The sequence below is a fragment of the Oncorhynchus keta genome, chromosome 25, assembly GCF_023373465.1.
Source record: "Oncorhynchus keta strain PuntledgeMale-10-30-2019 chromosome 25, Oket_V2, whole genome shotgun sequence".
In the NCBI taxonomy this organism is placed as follows: Eukaryota; Metazoa; Chordata; class Actinopteri; order Salmoniformes; family Salmonidae; genus Oncorhynchus; species Oncorhynchus keta.
Genome location: NC_068445.1, coordinates 6,893,450 through 6,910,861, shown reverse-complemented (window position 1 = coordinate 6,910,861; position 17,412 = coordinate 6,893,450). Strand labels below are relative to the sequence as shown.

The window sequence follows — 17,412 nt, the reverse complement described above, 5'->3', positions numbered from 1 at the left end:
TGACACAATCTAGAAGTAGTATTCAGAAAGCACTGAAGTGCTACACAGACAGTCAAATCCAAAGGAAAACACTAATAACTGACTGCATCTACATCCAAAAAGAAGTTCAACAACATTCGGAGGTCCACATGCACTGGTAACGAAGGGAAAGTACTGGTGAAATGAGACAAACTCCCATAAGAGGTGAAACTTCAGAGTGGATTTGGGTGGGTGCCCTGCCCTCTTCCCATGGCTGACAGGGGAAAAGACAGCAGAGGTATACAGCCTTAGCCGACTGATCAATAGCCGGAAAACTGCTATTGATCCACTGCTTTTAACCTCCCTTTGGCAAAGAGAGCAACACACTGTAAGGGAGACAGTATTGTGCCTTTTTGATTCATGTAGCAGACATTAACTGTTGATCAAGATCGGGTTGTCACGGAACTAAAGAGGCAACAGTTCATTGAATGTGAGTTCAAAGGCTGTTTAACAACCAATAGGACTAGCTAGCTACAATTCTTCAGTATTTTCACAGATGACAACAACAGTTCTTTGTAATATTAACAATGAGACTTTCTGGAATGGCATAGGTTACATTAAACAAAACTTCATATTAGTGATCATTCACTGCAGCACTGTAATTGCACTCATAACCGTACGCACTAAAATGTCTCAAATGTAAAAATTCTTAATTGACACTGCGCATTCGGAAAGTATTCAGACCCCTCAACTTTTTCCACATTTTGTTACGTTACAAAATTCTAAAATGGATTCAAAAATCAAATTTTAAAAATCCCCTCAATCTACACACACAATACCCCATAATGACAAAGCAAATTTGTTGACCCCTACCCCGGTCAACCTACACCAGTCAACTGCCCTGCACCCCCCACAGCAACTAGCCCAAGCCTCCCCATTTCACCTTCACCCAAATCCAGATAGCTGATGTTCTGAAAGAGCTGCAAAATCTGTACCCCTACAAATCAGCAGGACTAGACAATCTGGACCCTCTCTTTCTAAAATGATCTGCTGACATTGTTGCAACCCCTATTACTAGTCTGTTCAACCTCTCTTCCGTATCGTCTGAGATCCCCAAAGATTGTAAAGCTGCCGCGGTCATCCCCCTCTTCAAAAGGGGGAGACACACTAGACCCAAACTGCTACAGACCTATATCTATCCTACCCTGCCTTTCTAAGGTCTTCGAAAGCCAAGTTAACAAACAGATCACTGACGATTTCGAATCCCACCGTACCTTCTCCGCTATGCAATCTGGTTTCCGAAATAGTCATGGGTGCACCTCAGCCACGCTCAAGGTCCTGAACGATATCATAACTACCAACGATAAAAGATAATACTGTGCAGCCGAATTCATTGAACTGGCCAAGACATTCGACTCTGTCAATCACTACATTCTTATCGGCAGACTCAACAGCCTTGGTTGCTCAAATGACTGCCTTCCCTGGTTCACCAACTACTTCACTGATAGAGTTCAGTGTGTCAAATTGGAGGGCCCGTTGTCCGGACCTCTGGCAGTCTCGATGGGGGTGCCACAGGGTTCAATTCTCAGGCCGACTCTCTTCTCTGTATACATCAATGATGTCCCACTGGTGTTGTTAGGCCTGAGACGAAGTCAAGTGCCGGCAAACCGTGCCAATATATCCTCCAAACACCAGCTTCGAGGACATTATCCCTTTTATACGATGGGTTACCAACATATTCAAATAATGAATGACATTTTCATTAAACACGTTATTTTGATTCATTTATTCATCCCATTTCATCCTGGTCATTCATTTTATCGGTTCGGGTTGCTAGAGACACGACCCAGTCATTCAGTCTTTTTGTTCTGTATCTATGGACGTGACCCAGTTGTTCGTTCTAAATGTTCTATTGCCATACTGGCTAGCATCTTTCTTATCCCTTGTTTGCTAGCTAGCCAACTACGGCTAACTTATAGTCATGTCAAAAAGTGCGGTCAGAATAACAGCAAAGTAGCCGCATTTGCATTTGTTGAAGCTGTTTTCTAGTAACATTTATTTGGATACATCCATAACAAATGAGCTAATGAGGAACGATTTCGCCTGGCGAAAATGTGCTCCCTCGTCAGGACACTGTTATTCAGAGGAGCTAGCCAACAACACAGCTAACACAATCATTTCACACTGAAGCTGGAAAGAGTGCAAACTAGAGGCACTTTTTACAATTGGCATTTCTTTATATAAATCCATGAAAATGGCAGCTAATTCAAGATTTCGACTAGCTGTGAAACCCTGCCTGCCTGCCTGCCTGTCTCGTCATGACACATTCATTAGTATGACAGCTGGAGATTGAATATTGAAACAATGTTGCAAATGTCTGAGAGACAATGTTTATACACATCTCTGTTGTTGAAAACTAAACTTTAGTCTAAAAGAAATCTGAGATGATGTCTAGTTACTTTTTATAGTGGAGATCAAGTTTATAAATTGCTTGGCTGGGCTGATGAGACAGTGGATTGCTCAGTCAGATGGAACAGAGTAAATAGGCATTTTAGCTGGTGGTAATTTATGGAATATACACAGTCTGGAATATGGTTTTAATCAAATCAACATTCAGGATTAGACCCACTCATTGTATAATGTGATATAATAGGGAGGTTGGCCCACAACTAACTTCACTCTTTTGTCCCAGAGAATTTTGCTGCTACATCACAAAATTCAAATCAGCCTCCATGCGGGGGCAGTCGAGTCAATGGGACAAGGGGTTCCTGTCAAAATCTTTTTCGCTCTCGCTCGCTCAAACGCTAGGTCCTATTACTGCAATTTTAAACTGTACAAAAATGTACAATGCCTTCATGAAGTATTCACACCCCTTTAATTTTTCCACATTTTGTTGTGTTGCAGCTTGAATTTAAAATTGATAACATTTAGATTTTTTTTTGTCACTGGCCGACACACAATACTCCATAATGTCAATATTTTTGGGCATTTTTACAAATTAATTAAAAAAGAAAAGCTGAAAAGTCTCCCCGATTTCAGCTCCTTTGTGATAGCAAGCCGAAATAAGTTCAGGAGTAAAAATGTGCTTAACAAGTCACGTAATAAATTGCATGGACTCACTCTGTGTGCTATAACAGTGTTTAACATGATTTTTGAATGACTACTTAATCTCTGTACCCTACACATACAATTATCTGTAAGGTTCCCAGTTGAGCAGTGAATTTCAAACACAGATTCAACCACAAAGACCAGGGAGGTCTTCCAATGCCTCACAGTTGGTGGATGGGTAAAATAAAATAAAAAGCATACATTGAATATCACTTTGAGCATGGTGAAGTTATTATTTACACTGGTGTATCAATACACCTCGTCAGTACAAAGACACAGCCGTCTTTCCTAACTCAGTTGCCGGAAAAGGAAACCGCTCAGAGATTTCATTATGAGGCCAATAGTGACTTTAAAAAAGAGTTAGAGTTTAAGGCTGTGATAGGAGGAAACTGAGGATGGATCAACAACATCATAGTTACACCACAATACTAACTTAATTGAGAGTGAAAATAAAAAAGCCTGTACAGAACAAAAATATTCCAAAACATACATCCTGTTTGCAACAAGACACTAAAGTATTATTGCAAAAACTGTGACAAAGCAATACACTTTTTGTCCTGAATACAAAGTATTGGATTTGCCCCAAGCATAACACATTACTGAGTACCACTCTCTATATTTCCAAGCATAGAGGTGGCTGCATCATGTTATGGGTATGCTTGTGATTGTTAAGGACTGGGGAGTTTAAGCACAGTTAACATCCTAGAGGAAAACCTGGTTCAGTCTGCTTTCCACCAGACACTGGGAGACTAATTCACCTATCAGCAGGAAAATAACCTAAAACACAAGGCCAAATATACACTGGAGTTGTTCACCAAGAAGACTGTGAATGTTCCTGAGAGGCCGAGTTTTGACTCAAATATGCTTGAAAACAACCTGAAAATGGTTTTCTAGCAATGATCAACAACCAATTTGACAGCATGAATCATTTTTTGTAAGAACAATGGGCAAATGTTGCACAATCCAGGGGTGGAAAGCTCTCAGAGACTTAACCAGAAAATACCTACAGCTGTAATCACTTCCAAAAGGTCATTCTAACATGTATTGACTCAGGGGGGTTATTTTACAAATCATTTAAAAATATATATATTTTGTGTAGATTGTTTATTTAAAAAAATGACAATTAAACCCACTTTGTAACATAATATGTAAAAAGTCGAGGGGTGTGAATACTTTGAAGGCACTGTAATTATGTTTTTTTGGCGGATTGAAAGCCTGTATTGTGTCACTTTATTATTTAAGCTCGTAAAGCTGTCAAGATGTTTATAAATTTGAGCCGATCCAAAGATGATTTTGTTGAGCTGAGACACTTTTCTTTGATGTGTAAATTATCCGATTACTCTTAACTTATTGGAAAAAATGTAAATAAATGCAATTAACTTGTAATGTAGGCTCAGGCTGGTCACTAGATCACCCCGCAGTCATGAGGCTCGGTGCTGGAGGCGCTGCTTAGACCACTGCGCTCCGGCAGTTCACAATGCTCTGGCAAGCATGAAGAATAATGATGATTCATAGGTGTGTCGTTTTTTAATGACTATGTTTTAAGCCTTCCCCAAACCATAGCCCTTATTAATTCCTAAATTGTTAAACTGAGTTTTTTGTAACCACGTGGAGTTAATACTGATGGGGGAAAAATCTACACGGTTACATATCGGGATATTATTTTTGACAATATATTGTATCGTTTTGAGATAATCACAATATCATTTTTGCACTAGTTGGCTGTATCTGTACCAAAACGTTTACTTTACCTTCATAGGTTGTTCCCTCTTTTTAAATAGGGAGTCAATTTATTTTCAGCTATTTTATTTCCTTGACTGATCAAAACTCGTTTTCTCATGGGCTCTCTCATACCTCTCCTGCAGACGTATGTAAGCAATATTTTTTGGAACATCGAATCACAATAAAAATCACAGTATCGAATCGCAATACATATCGTATCGGCACCTAAGTATCGTGACAAGATCGTATATTAAGGTCCCTGGCAATTCCCAGCCTACTGTTGCCAACCCTTAGTAAACTTTTGGGAAAACATGGTGTTTGGCCAGATACAATGCTATTTTACAGTGTAAAAAAAATTGACAACAGAATTTCAGCAAGCTTATAGGGAAGGACATTCAACAAGCACAGCACTTACACAAATGGCTGGTGATTGGCTGAGAGAAATTAATGAAAAAGAACATGGATAAAGAGTTACCCGTCTAACACATCGAGTGTTCTTTAATGGAAGTCTCTCCAACAAAATCCAGGTAGAATCAGGAATTCCCAAGGGCAGCTGTCTAGGCCCCTTACTTTTTTTTCAATCTTTACTAACGACATTCCACTGGCTTTGAGAAAAGCCTTATACCTCAACAAAATCTTTGGAAATTGAGAAAGTTGAGGAGACTAAACTGCTTGGAGTAACCCTAGATTGTAAAGTGTCATGGTCAAAACATATTGATACAACAGTAGCTAGGATGTGGAGAAGTCTGTCCATAATAAAGCACTGCTCTGCATTAACAGCACTATCAACAGGACAGGTCCTACAGGTCCTACAGGCCCTATTTTTGTCGCACCTGGACTACTGTTCAGCCGTGTGGTCAGGTGCCACAAAGAGGGACTTAGGAAAATTGCAATTGGCTCAGAATAGGGCAGCACGGCTGGTCCTTGGATGTACATAGAGAGCCAACATTAATAATATGCATGTCAATCTCTCCTGGCTCAAAGTGGAGGAAAGATTGACTTCATCACTACCTGTATTTGTGAGAGGTATTGATTGACATGTTGAATGTACCAAGCTGTCTGTTTGAACTACTGACACACAGCTCGGATACCCATGCATACCCCACAAGACATGCCACCAGAGGTCTCTTCTTAGGCTAATTGAGGCTATTTTGCTGTGCTCCCCTTGCTCCCTGTCTACAACAACTCTAGTCATATGAAACGGCCTTCTCATGTAGGCAACTTAATTCCGTAACTGTAATTCCATTAGAAACCTCTCACCTCACTTGCTACACATGGAGCCTCTGACAGTAGTGCTGCTTTGATTAGAAGTATAATAGATTAGAAGTATAATAGTCACATGTACAGGGTTGCAGATATAAATACAGGGTCCAGTGAAAATCTTAAACTCTGAGCTCCAACAATGCAGGTCAAAGTGAAATAAAAACAATCAATGTAATAAAAAATATAATTAAAACATATATATATATAAACACAAAACACTAACACGATTTACACATGGTGCTCCTGTACCGCGTCTTAGTGTTGGAAGCAGGGAGAACAGGCTATGGCTCGGGTGGCTTGGATCCCTGATTATCTTCTTGGCCTTCTTGCGACACCTGGTGTTGTAGGTGTCCTGGACAGCAGTCCGTGTGTACCCAATGGTGCGTTTGGCTGAGCGTACCACCCTCTGTAGTGCCTTGCGGTCGGCAGCGGCGGGGTTGCCATACCAGGCTGCGCTCAATGGTGCTCCTGTAGAACACTGTGAGGGCCCTCTAAGAAAATAGTACTATGACTACGGGTGGGTGAACCCGGAGTGGAGAGCTTGAATTTTTTTCTCGGCTCCAACTTCAGACAGTCAAGTCAAAAAACACAATATGCCAATTAGAAGCCTATTTTTGTGTATTTTAGGGTACTTTTTCATACCACAATACCTTGACCTCAAATTGTGTGCATGGTACGCTCAATTTGTGCATGTTGGCAAGTCTGTAAAAGTTTAGGCACAAGCGTGTCAGCTACAGGAATGGGTGCCATCTGTATAACAGCACAAACCGTCATTCTGTTACCAAACTTTGAATCTGCACTGTTCTTCAAGTAAATGTGTTTTCTGTGGAAATTGTTAAAAGTAGTCCTTGAGTATAGTGGTATGGTTTGTTTAACTTAAAATCAATGTTATTTTGTTTGACAAACATTTTAAAGCAACAAATCTGAGTCTCAGCATCACTCTTTCCAATATCCTATATGATGACCTTACAAACAATGGGAGAAGTGGCATCATAGCTTGATACATACAGTATAGGCTAATGTATATTACGATATACCGTGCATCTGCATTTTATTTTAAATCCATCTTTACCTTACCTGTTATTTAAGACTACCAGCATATGCTTTAAAAACTGAATCATTTCCATCATTTAGAGAGTTATTTAGAGTTGCGACAATGGGGTGGTCAGAGATGCTGCACTGGGGGCATATTGTTCACGTAACTAATGCAGCCTGTCATTGTAGGCTTTTAGCTGATACACTGGAAGCGTATCCCCCAGGAAACAGAAGCTAAACTTTATCATGTGTTTACCATGCGTCAATTTGGATCAAACAAATAATGTTAACGATGGGAGTGGCTTCACATTGAAGTCCAAGGAAATTATCCACAAGATTCCAATCTTTGACACATGTAACTGTATTGCAGAAAATACAGTATGCCCTAGAATTGAATTCTGGCCTTATAGTATTGTTTCCCTTGTAGCCCAGTAGAAAAGCATGGCCTACCTTGTTAGACCATTTGTATGCCTGAAGGAGCTGACTGTACAGCGGGGTCTTGTCCTGAACTGGGTCCAGACTCAACAGGCCACTGTTGTGAAGGGGATGACTCTCTGAAGGTCTGCCAACCAGGGTACTGAGGCGTTCCAATTCACTACATAAGTACATAGAATAACAGCTGTTAGAATAGGCTTGTATTTCCCTTCAACAAAAGCATGGGCAATTCTGATTGGGGTGGGGGCCACAAGAAAATCTGAACTCATTATGGGGGGGGCAGTGGATCGCAGGACGTTGGTACCAACATCCATACACACACATGCAGTCAGAGCCTAGCATTTTTCTACCCCCACATTTTTATTTTTTTTTACAGCTAATTTCCTGCTATTCTATGTGATTTAGAGTGACTACCCTGTTCGGTATTTCGACCGTGATTACTACAAATTTAGATATCCGGACTTACTAACCAATCTCAGAAATGTGGGCTAATTGAGTGTGTGTTTGTGTGCGTGTGGGGGGGCTCCCGTCCCTGCTTTAAAACATCCAATTGGTTTCTTATTTTGTATTTATCCTTGAACCAGAAAGGTCACATTGCAGATTTCTCTCTTTTACAAGTGAGCCCTGGCCAAGAAAGCAGCATATAGTAAACACAACATAAAACACAACATAAAACATAACAATGAACGGAAGTTAACAGCGCAAAGCCCATAAGAGAGCATAAAAGAGCAGGTTTAAAAACACATGTGCAATTTGTGGTCAGCGGGCCTATAATCTGTCAATAAACATTATCAAATCAGATTAAAATAATCTAGTTTCTAAGATGTATTCCAAGACGATGGGGCAGCTGCCCTAAAAGGGCCTTATAGACAAACATGTACTATAAGGATGGCAATCCTGCTAACTGATATAAGTTACAGTGATGTTTAAGAGGTCTTGTGTTTGTTACAAATCTAACTACAGCATGGTAGTGTTTCTAGTGTGTGCAGGTAAAACCATGGGGCATTCATGTAAAGAATATCATCATAGTCCAGCAAAGACTAAAGAAAAAGCCCAGATTAAGTTGAAGCTTTTTAATGAGCTGTTGAATGTGGGGTTTAAAATACAGAGCTTCATCAAGGGGAAATCCCAAGTACTTGTATGAGGACACCACTATTGGCTTGTTTGAGTGAGTATCTGAGGCAGAGTAGGGGGTTGCTTTGAGCGGAAAAAGGTTGTTGGACAATAAACGCTTCCTACAATTTCAGAAATGCCTTAACTAGTGCGAGATCAGTCCTATAGATAGTGTATATGCAGATGACACGGAGTATACAAAACATTAGGAACATCTGCTCTTTCCATGACATAGGCTGACCAGGTGAAAGCTATGATCCCTTATTGAGGTCACTTGTTAAATCCTTTTCAAAATCAGTGTAGATGAAGTGGAGGAGACATGTTAAAGAAGGATTTTTATGTCTTGAGAAAATTAAGACATGGACTGTGTATATGTGCCATTCAGGAGGGTCAATGAGCAAGACAAAAGTTAATCTTTGAAGGGGGTATGGTAGGTGCCAGGCACACCGGATTTAGTGTGTCATGAACTGAAACACTCCTGTGATTTTCACGCCAACAGTTTCCCGTGTGTATCAAGAATGGTCTACCATGCAAAGGGCATCCAGGCAACTTGACACAACTGTGGGAAGCATTGTCGTCAACATGGGCCAGCATCCCTGTGGAACGCATTTGACATTTGTAGATTCCCTACCCCGACGAATTGAGGCTGTTCTGATGGCAAAAGGGGTTGCAACTCAATATTAGGAAGGTGTTCCTAATGCTTTGTACATTCAGTGTAGATGTACCTTCTCATCAGATATTTTTTCACACCAGTCATGAATAATGAACAATAATGGCCCAAGAATGGAACCCTGTGGCACTCAAGTATTTAAAGAAAGCTTGTCAGAAGTCATGCTGAAAGACCCAGCCACATTTCATCTTCAATGCCCTTGCTGATGGAAGGAGGTTTTCACTCAAAATCTCACGATACATGGCCCCATTCATTCTTTCCTTTACACGGATCAGTCATCCTGGTCCCTTTGCAGAAAAACAGCCCCAAAGCATGATGTTTCCACCCCCATGCTTCACAGTAGGTATGGTGTTCTTTGGATGCAACTCGGCATTCTTTGTCCTCCAAACACAACGAGTTGAGTTTTTACCAAAAAGTTATATTTTGGTTTCATCTGACCATATGACATTCTCCCAATCTTCTTCTGGATCATCCAAATGCTCTCTAGCAAACTTCAGACAGGTCTGGACATGTACTGGCTTAAGCAGGGGGACACGTCTGGCACTGCAGGATTTGAGTCCCTGGCGACGTAGTGTGTTACTGATGGTAGGCTTTGTTACTTTGGTCCCAGTTCTCTGCAGGTCATTCACTAGGTCCCCCCGTGTGGTTCTGGGGTTTTTGCTCACCGTTCTAGTGATAATTTTGACCCTATGGGGTGAGATCTTGCGTGGAGCCCCAGATCGAGGGAGATTATCAGTGGTCTTGTATGTCTTCCATTTCCTAATAATTGCTCCCACAGTTGATTTCTTCAAACCATGCTGCTTACCTATTGCAGATTCAGTCTTCCCAGCCTGGTGCAGGTCTACAATTTTGTTTCTGGTGTCCTTTGACAGCTCTTTGGTCTTGACCATAGTGAAGTTTGGAGTGTGACTGTTTGAGGTTGTGGACAGGTGTCTTTTATACTGACAACAAGTTCAAACAGGTGCCAGTAATACAGGTAACGAGTGGAGGACAGAGGAGCCTCTTAAAGAAGAAGTTACAGGTCTGTGAGAGCCAGAAATCTTGCTTGTTTGTAGGTGACCAAATACTTATTTTCCACCATAATTTGCAAATAAATTCATTAAAAATCCTACAATGTGATTTTCTTTCTCATTTTGTCTGTCATAGTTGAAGTGTACCTATGATGACAATTACAGGCCTCTCTCATCTTTTTAAGTGGGAGTACTTGCACAATTGGTGGCTGACTAAATACTTTTTTGCCCCACTGTAACACTAAGAAAATCATTAAACCAACAAAAGGCTTTACTTGAAAGGCCTACGTTTGACAAGCTCTGCATCAATATCTCAGTCTACGGTGTCAAACACCTTAGACAAATCAATGAACAAAGCAACACAATGCTGTTTAGAATCAAGTGCTTCCAGTATTAGTAACTTTCATGGTCACCGTAGTAGTGCTGTGCTTCTTTCTAAATCCAGACTGAAACTTGTTCAGGACATTATTGGTGGATAAAAACTCCTTCAGCTACTCACTAACAAGTCAGGGCTCCGGACTGCAGCCATTTAGTCACAATGTGACCCTTTGACTTGTCTGTGCGATTTTAAAAATGTAACTGGTAGCATCAGTGCGAGCTGAACATTCATTACATGGTCACCTCACTGAAAAGTTTCAAAACATCAACATTTTTGGCGGCTAAAACCATGATTTGGTCAATCAGGAAAGTGCATTACCCTCATGATTCCTGTAATGAAAGTGTCTGCCCTGACCACGGGCCTGCTGATGTGATGAGCAAGCCACGCTCTCTCTCTGTCTGCTCAGATGTGCAGTGAGGGATTGTATAACATTTGCGGGAAATGCACATCTTTGGAAGCAACTGATGTTGTTCTCAGCTTTCTGTGGGTATAATTTGTATTTGTCATCTCTAAATATATTTGATATGGCTTTCAGATACGGAGCGAGCGAAATGTGCAATTGTGCGTCAGCCATTGCGAGTGCATAGGGTAACAGCCTACAAGCGCAACCTTTTTTTAGGACATGACACATTTATTGTTAGATTACGACTAGCATTGGGTATTATATTTTTTGTTAGTGATCTAGCTAATGTGTTCTAAGTTTCACTTCCTCGTGTGGTGAAATAGCCCCAAAATGTATTAGCATATGATAATATTGCACATAAAGATGGGAGGCAAATTCATATTTAATGAACAACAAAATTCAGAAGATTCTGGAGCCCTATTTTAACAGCAAAATATGACAACCTATTGTCAAACCACAATTCACGATAATCACTGGACTCTCTTGCACATCAAAATACAGTGCGTGCATTCGGAAAGTATTCAGAACCCCTGACTTTTTCCACATTTCTTATGTTACAGCCTTATTCTAAAAATGGTTACATTCTCATTTATAGGGTGTTAAATGTAGATTGATGATGAGAAAACACTTCGCAAAAACAGGTTTTTGTACATTTGGGCAAATGTATACAAATAAAAGAAAAATGAAATCTCACATATACACAAGTATTCAGACCCTTTACTCAGTACTCTGTTGAAGCACCTTTGGCATCAATAACAGCCTCAAGTCTTCTTGGGAATGACGCAATAAGCTTGGCGTACCTGTATTTGGGACGTTTCTCTCATTCTTCTCTGCAAATCCTCTCAAACTCTGTCAGGTTGGATGGGGAGCGTCGCTGCACAGCTATTTTTAGGTCTCTCCAAAGTTGTTCGGACAGGTTCAAGTCCGGGCTCTGGCTGGACCACTCAAGTACATTCAGAGAATTGTCCTGAAGCCACTCCTGCGTTGTCTTGGCTATGTGCTTAGGGTCGTTGTCCTGTTGGAAGTTGAACCTTCGCGGCAGTGTGAGGTCCTGAGGGAACCAAGCTTTGTTTCTTCAGACCAGAGAATCTTGTTTCTCATGGTCTGAGAGTCTTTAGGTGTCTTCTGGCAAACTCCAAGCGGGCTGTCATGTGCCTTTTACTGGGGAGTGGCTTCTGTCTGGCCACTCTACCATAAAGGCATGATTGGTGGAGTGCTGCAGAGATGGTTGTCCTTCTGGAAGGTTCTCCCATCTCCACAGAGAAACACTGGAGCGCTGTCAGAGTGACCATCGGGTTCTTGGTCACCTCCCTGACGAAGGCGCTTTCCCCCCTGATTGCACAGTTTGGCTGGGCGGTCAGCTCTAGGAATAGTCTTGGTGGTTCCAAATGTCTTCCATTTAAGAATGATGGTGGCCACTGTGTTCTTGGGGACCTTCAATGCTGCAGATCTTTATTGGTACCCTTCCGCAGATCTGTGCTTCAACACTATCTTGTCTCTGAGCTGTACGGACAATTCCTTCGACCTCATGCCTTGGTTTTGCTCTGACATGCACTGTTAACTGTGGGACCTTATATAGACAGGTGTGTGCCTTTCCAAATCATGTTCAATCAATTGAATTTACCACAGGTGGACACCAATCAAATTGTAGAAACATTTCAAGGATGATCACTGGAAACAGGAAGCACCTGAGCTCAATTTCGAGTCTCATAGCAAAGGGTCTGAATACTTACGTAAATAAGGTATTTGTTTTTCATTTGTAATACATATGAAAAACATTTGATAAAACATTTTTTGGCTGTGTTATTCTGTGGTATTGTGTTTAAATTGAGGATGAGGATTTTGGAATAAGGCTGTAACGCAACTAAATGTGGAAAAAGTCAAGGGGTCTGAATACTTTCCGAATGGACTGTATCTTCAAATCATGCAATCCTGCTTAGACATGTTAGATTAAACATATTTATTGAATAGTCTACCATCTCAGTAGCCTGTTACACGGTCTAAAACACTGCGAATTACTTTATAAAAGGTGATTCATATTTTTTTCTATTACGTGATGCCGTGGAAACAAATTGATGCGACCAGACCACGGGCTGGTGACACAAACTTAAGCGTTTCAAGGACTTTGGCAAGAACAGAAAGTTTCGAAAGGGGACAGTAGTATAGACTAGAAGGATCCCCATCAGTTAACACTGGGATCTTAAATCATCTAAGAACTTCTACACTAGCCAAAGAAAATCGTGCACATGGCAAATGCATAATATTTTCAATGAAGAGTCCATTTCTGCCTTTCTTATGTAATAAATTATCCTGCATCAGCTTCCCAGTTTATGTAACAGCGTTTTAGAGGCGAAAGGGTATGCGTCTTTGTTAAGATTTGTGTAGGACTAAAGGAATATTAACTGAACAAAAATAAACGCAACATGCAACAATTTCAAACACTCTACTGAGTTACAGTTCATTAAAGAAAATCAGTCAATTGAAATCAATTCATTAGGCCCTAATCTATATATTTCACCCAATACAGACATGCATTTGCTGGTCACAGATAGCTCTAAAAGAAAGGTAGGGGCGTGGATTAGAAAACCAGTCAGTACATGTTGGGACCACCATTTACCTCAAGCAGCACGACACAGTTGATCAGGCTGTTGATTGTGGCCTGTGGAATGTTGTCTCACTCCTCAATGGCTGTGCTCAATGGCTGTGCGAAGTTGCTGGATATTGGCGGGAACTGGATCACGCTGTCGTACACGTCGATCGAGAGCATCCCAAACATGCTCAATGGGTCACGTGTCCGAGTATGCAAGCCATGGAAGAACTGGGACATTTTCAACTTTCAGGAATTGTGTACAGATCCTTGTGACATGGGGCAGTGCATTATCATGCTGAAACATGAGGTGATGGCGGCGAATGAATTGCACGACCATGGGCCTCAGGACCTCGTCACGGTGCATTCAAATTGCCATCGATAAAATGCTATTGTGTTTGTTGTCCATAGCTTATGTCTGCCCATACTATAACCCCACCGCCACCATGGGGGACTCTGTTCACAACATTGACATAAGCAAACTGCTCGCCCACACGATGCCATACACGCTGTCTATCATCTGCCGGGTACAGTTGAAACCGGGATTCATCCATGAAGAGCACACTTCTCCAGCATGCCAATGGCAATCGAAGGTGAGCATTTGCCCACTGAAGTCGGTTACGATGCAAATTGTAGTCCGGTCAAGACCATTGTGAGGATGACGAGCATGCAGATGAGCTTCCCTGAGACGGCTTCTGACAGAATGCGCATAAATTCTTTAGTTATACAAACTCACAGTTTCATCAGCTGTCCGGGTAATTGGTCTCAGATGATCCCGAAGGTGAAGAAGCCGGATGTGGAGGTCCTGGGCTAGTGTGGTTGCACATGGTCTTGGATTGTGAGGCCAGTTGGATGTACTGCCAAATTCTCGAAAACTACGTTGGAGGCGGACTATGGTAGAGAAATTAACAGCAGTGTTGGACAGTTAGTATGCCAATTGCACGCTCCCTCAAAACTAGAGATAGCATTGTGTTGTATGACAAAACTGCACATTTTAGAGCGGCCTTTTATTGTCCCCAGCACATGATGCACCTGTGTAGGGTTACAAAGGGTTATAAACTCTGGAATTTGTGTTTGTCCACCCACCTCTTGAGGATTGACCACAAATTCTCAATGGGATTAAGGTTTTCCTAGCCATTGACCCAAAATATCTATACTTTGTTCCCCGAACCACTTAGTTATCACTTTTTCATTATGGCAAGGTGCTCCATCATGCTGGAAAAGGAATTGTTCGTCACCAAACTGTTCCTGGATGGTTGGGAGAAGTTGCTCTCAGAGGATGTGTTGGTACCATTCTTTATTCATGGCTGTGTTCTTAGGCAAAATTGTGAGTGAGCCCGCTCCCTTGGCTGAGAAGCAACCTCACACATGAATGGTTTCAGGATTCTTTACTGTTGGCTTGACACAGGACTGATGGTAGCGCTCACCTCGTCTTCTCCAGACAAGCTTTTTCCCAGATGCCCCAAACAATCGGAAAGGGGAATCATCAGAGAAAATGACTTTACCCCAGTCCTCAGCAGTCCAAACCCTGTACCTTTTGCAGAATATCAGTCTGTCCCTGATGTTTTTCCTGGAGAGAAGTGGATTCTTTGCTGCCCTTCTTGACACCAGGCCATCCTCCAAAAGTCATTCCTGAGCAAGCTCTGTACTGGTGGTGCCCCGATCCCGCAGCTTAATCAACTTTAGGAGACGGTCCTGGCGCTTGCTGGACTTTCTTGGGCGCCCTGAAGCCATCTTCACAACAATTGAACCGCTCTCCTTGAAGTTCTTGATGATTCGATAATTGGTCGATTTAGGTGCAATCTTACCGGCAGCAATATCCTTGCCTGTGAAGCCCTTTTTGTGCAAAGCAATGATGATGACAAGTGTTTTCTTGCAGGTAACCATGGTTGACAGAGGAAGAACAATAATTCATAACCATGGTTGACAGAGGAAGAACAATAATTCCAAGCACCACCCTCCTTTTGAAGCTTCCAGTCTGTTATTCGACCTCAATCAGCATGACAGAGTGATCTCCAGCCTTGCCCTCGTCAACACTCACACCTGTGTTAATGAGAGAATCACTGACATGATGTCAGCTGGTCCTTTTGTGGCAGGGCTGAAATGCAGTGGAAAAGTTTTGGGGGGGATTCAGTTCATTTGAATGGCAAAGAGGGACTTTGCAATTAATTGCAATTCACGTGATCACTCTTCATAACATTCTGGAGTATATGTAAACTGCCTTCATACAAACTGACGAAGAAGACTGAAAATGAATAGTTGTGTCATTCTCAAAACTTTTGGCTATTGACTGTACAGCTGATTCTCAAGATCTTGCACACTAATGAGATGATATTGAGTCCACACTACTACACTGTCTGAGCCAAGGACTACATGCTTTCTGGTAAGTTTTGATTAGAATACTGGGTGGGGTGAATATATTTCATCTGACATACATTACTTTTTGTTAACTAGTAAATAGCCTACAGCAAAGTGTGTTTAAATCATTTCTAACAATTTCTGCTAGATAGTTTTCTACCACGTGTGTTTTAGCTTGCTTGAAACTGCTAACTCAGGAGAGTTAATTCACCTGTTTCCATACATGTTTCATTTTAAAACATGTATCTTACAAAGGAGTTGTCTAATCTAACTGCTTAACTTATTGGTGACAGGGGGCAGTATTTTCACATCCGGATGAAATGCATGCCCAAATTCAACTGCCTGCTACTCAACCCCAGAAAATAAGATATGCATATTATTAATAAATTTGAATATAAAACACGCTGAAGTTTCTAAAACTGTTTGAATCATGTCTGTTAGTATAACAGAACTTATTTAGCAGGCGAAACCCCGAGGTCAAACCATTCAGATTTTTGTTTTGAGGTCACTCTTTTCAATGGCTTTTCATTGGGAATCCAGATTTCTAAGGGACCTTCTTGCAGTTCCTATCGCTTCCACTGGATGTCAACAGTCTTTAGAAATTGGTTGAGGTTATTCCTTTGTGTAATGAAGAAGTACGGCCATCTTGAACGAGGGCACGCGACCAGAAAGCTAGCTACAGTTTGTTTTCTTCCTGTATTGAATACAGATCATCCAGTCTTCAATTTTATCTATTATTAACATTACAAAACACCTAAAGTTGTATTACAAAAGTAGTTTGAAATGTTTTGGCAAAGTTTACAGGTAACTTTTGAGATATTTTGTAGTCACGTTGCGCAAGTTGGAACCGGTGTTTTTCTGGATCAAACACGCCAAATAAATGGACATTATTGATATATATCGACGGAATTAACCGAACAAAAAGAACATTTGTGATGTTTATGCAACATATTGGAGTGCCAACAAAAGAAGCTTGTCAAAGGTAAGACATTAATTATATTTTTATTTCTGTGTTTTGTGTCGCCCCTGCAGGGTTGAAATATGGTTTCTCTCTTTGTTTACAGAGGTGCTATCCTCAGATAATAGCATCATTTGCTTTTGCCTAAAAGCCTTTTTGAAATCTGACATGTTGGCTGGATTCACAACAAGGGTAGCTTTAATTTGCTATCTTGATTTAATGAAAGTTTGATTTTTATAGTAATTTATTTGAATTTGGCCTCTGCATTTTCCCTGACTTTTGGCCAGGTGGGTCCACAAATCCCAGAGAGGTTAACTATTTATCTGTACATGGAATTATATTTGTTGTTTTTTTTACTCATTTTTATTCTAATCTTTACTGGAAAATGCCACGGGCACTATCTGGATGTGTGA

At 41.1% G+C, this 17,412-nt stretch overlaps 1 protein-coding gene across 3 annotated transcripts in view; it reads right to left on the bottom strand.

The window, feature by feature from the left end:
- Nucleotides 1–17,412, bottom strand: part of LOC118358044 (mediator of RNA polymerase II transcription subunit 27-like) — a 111,307-nt gene that overhangs the window by 86,695 nt on the left and 7,200 nt on the right. For all 3 annotated transcript variants that reach the window (XM_052478551.1, XM_052478550.1, XM_035735424.2), the window contains exon 2: nucleotides 7,537–7,681. In XM_052478551.1, coding sequence (XP_052334511.1) covers nucleotides 7,537–7,681 — 145 coding nt within the window. The remainder of the gene's footprint in view (nucleotides 1–7,536; nucleotides 7,682–17,412) is intronic.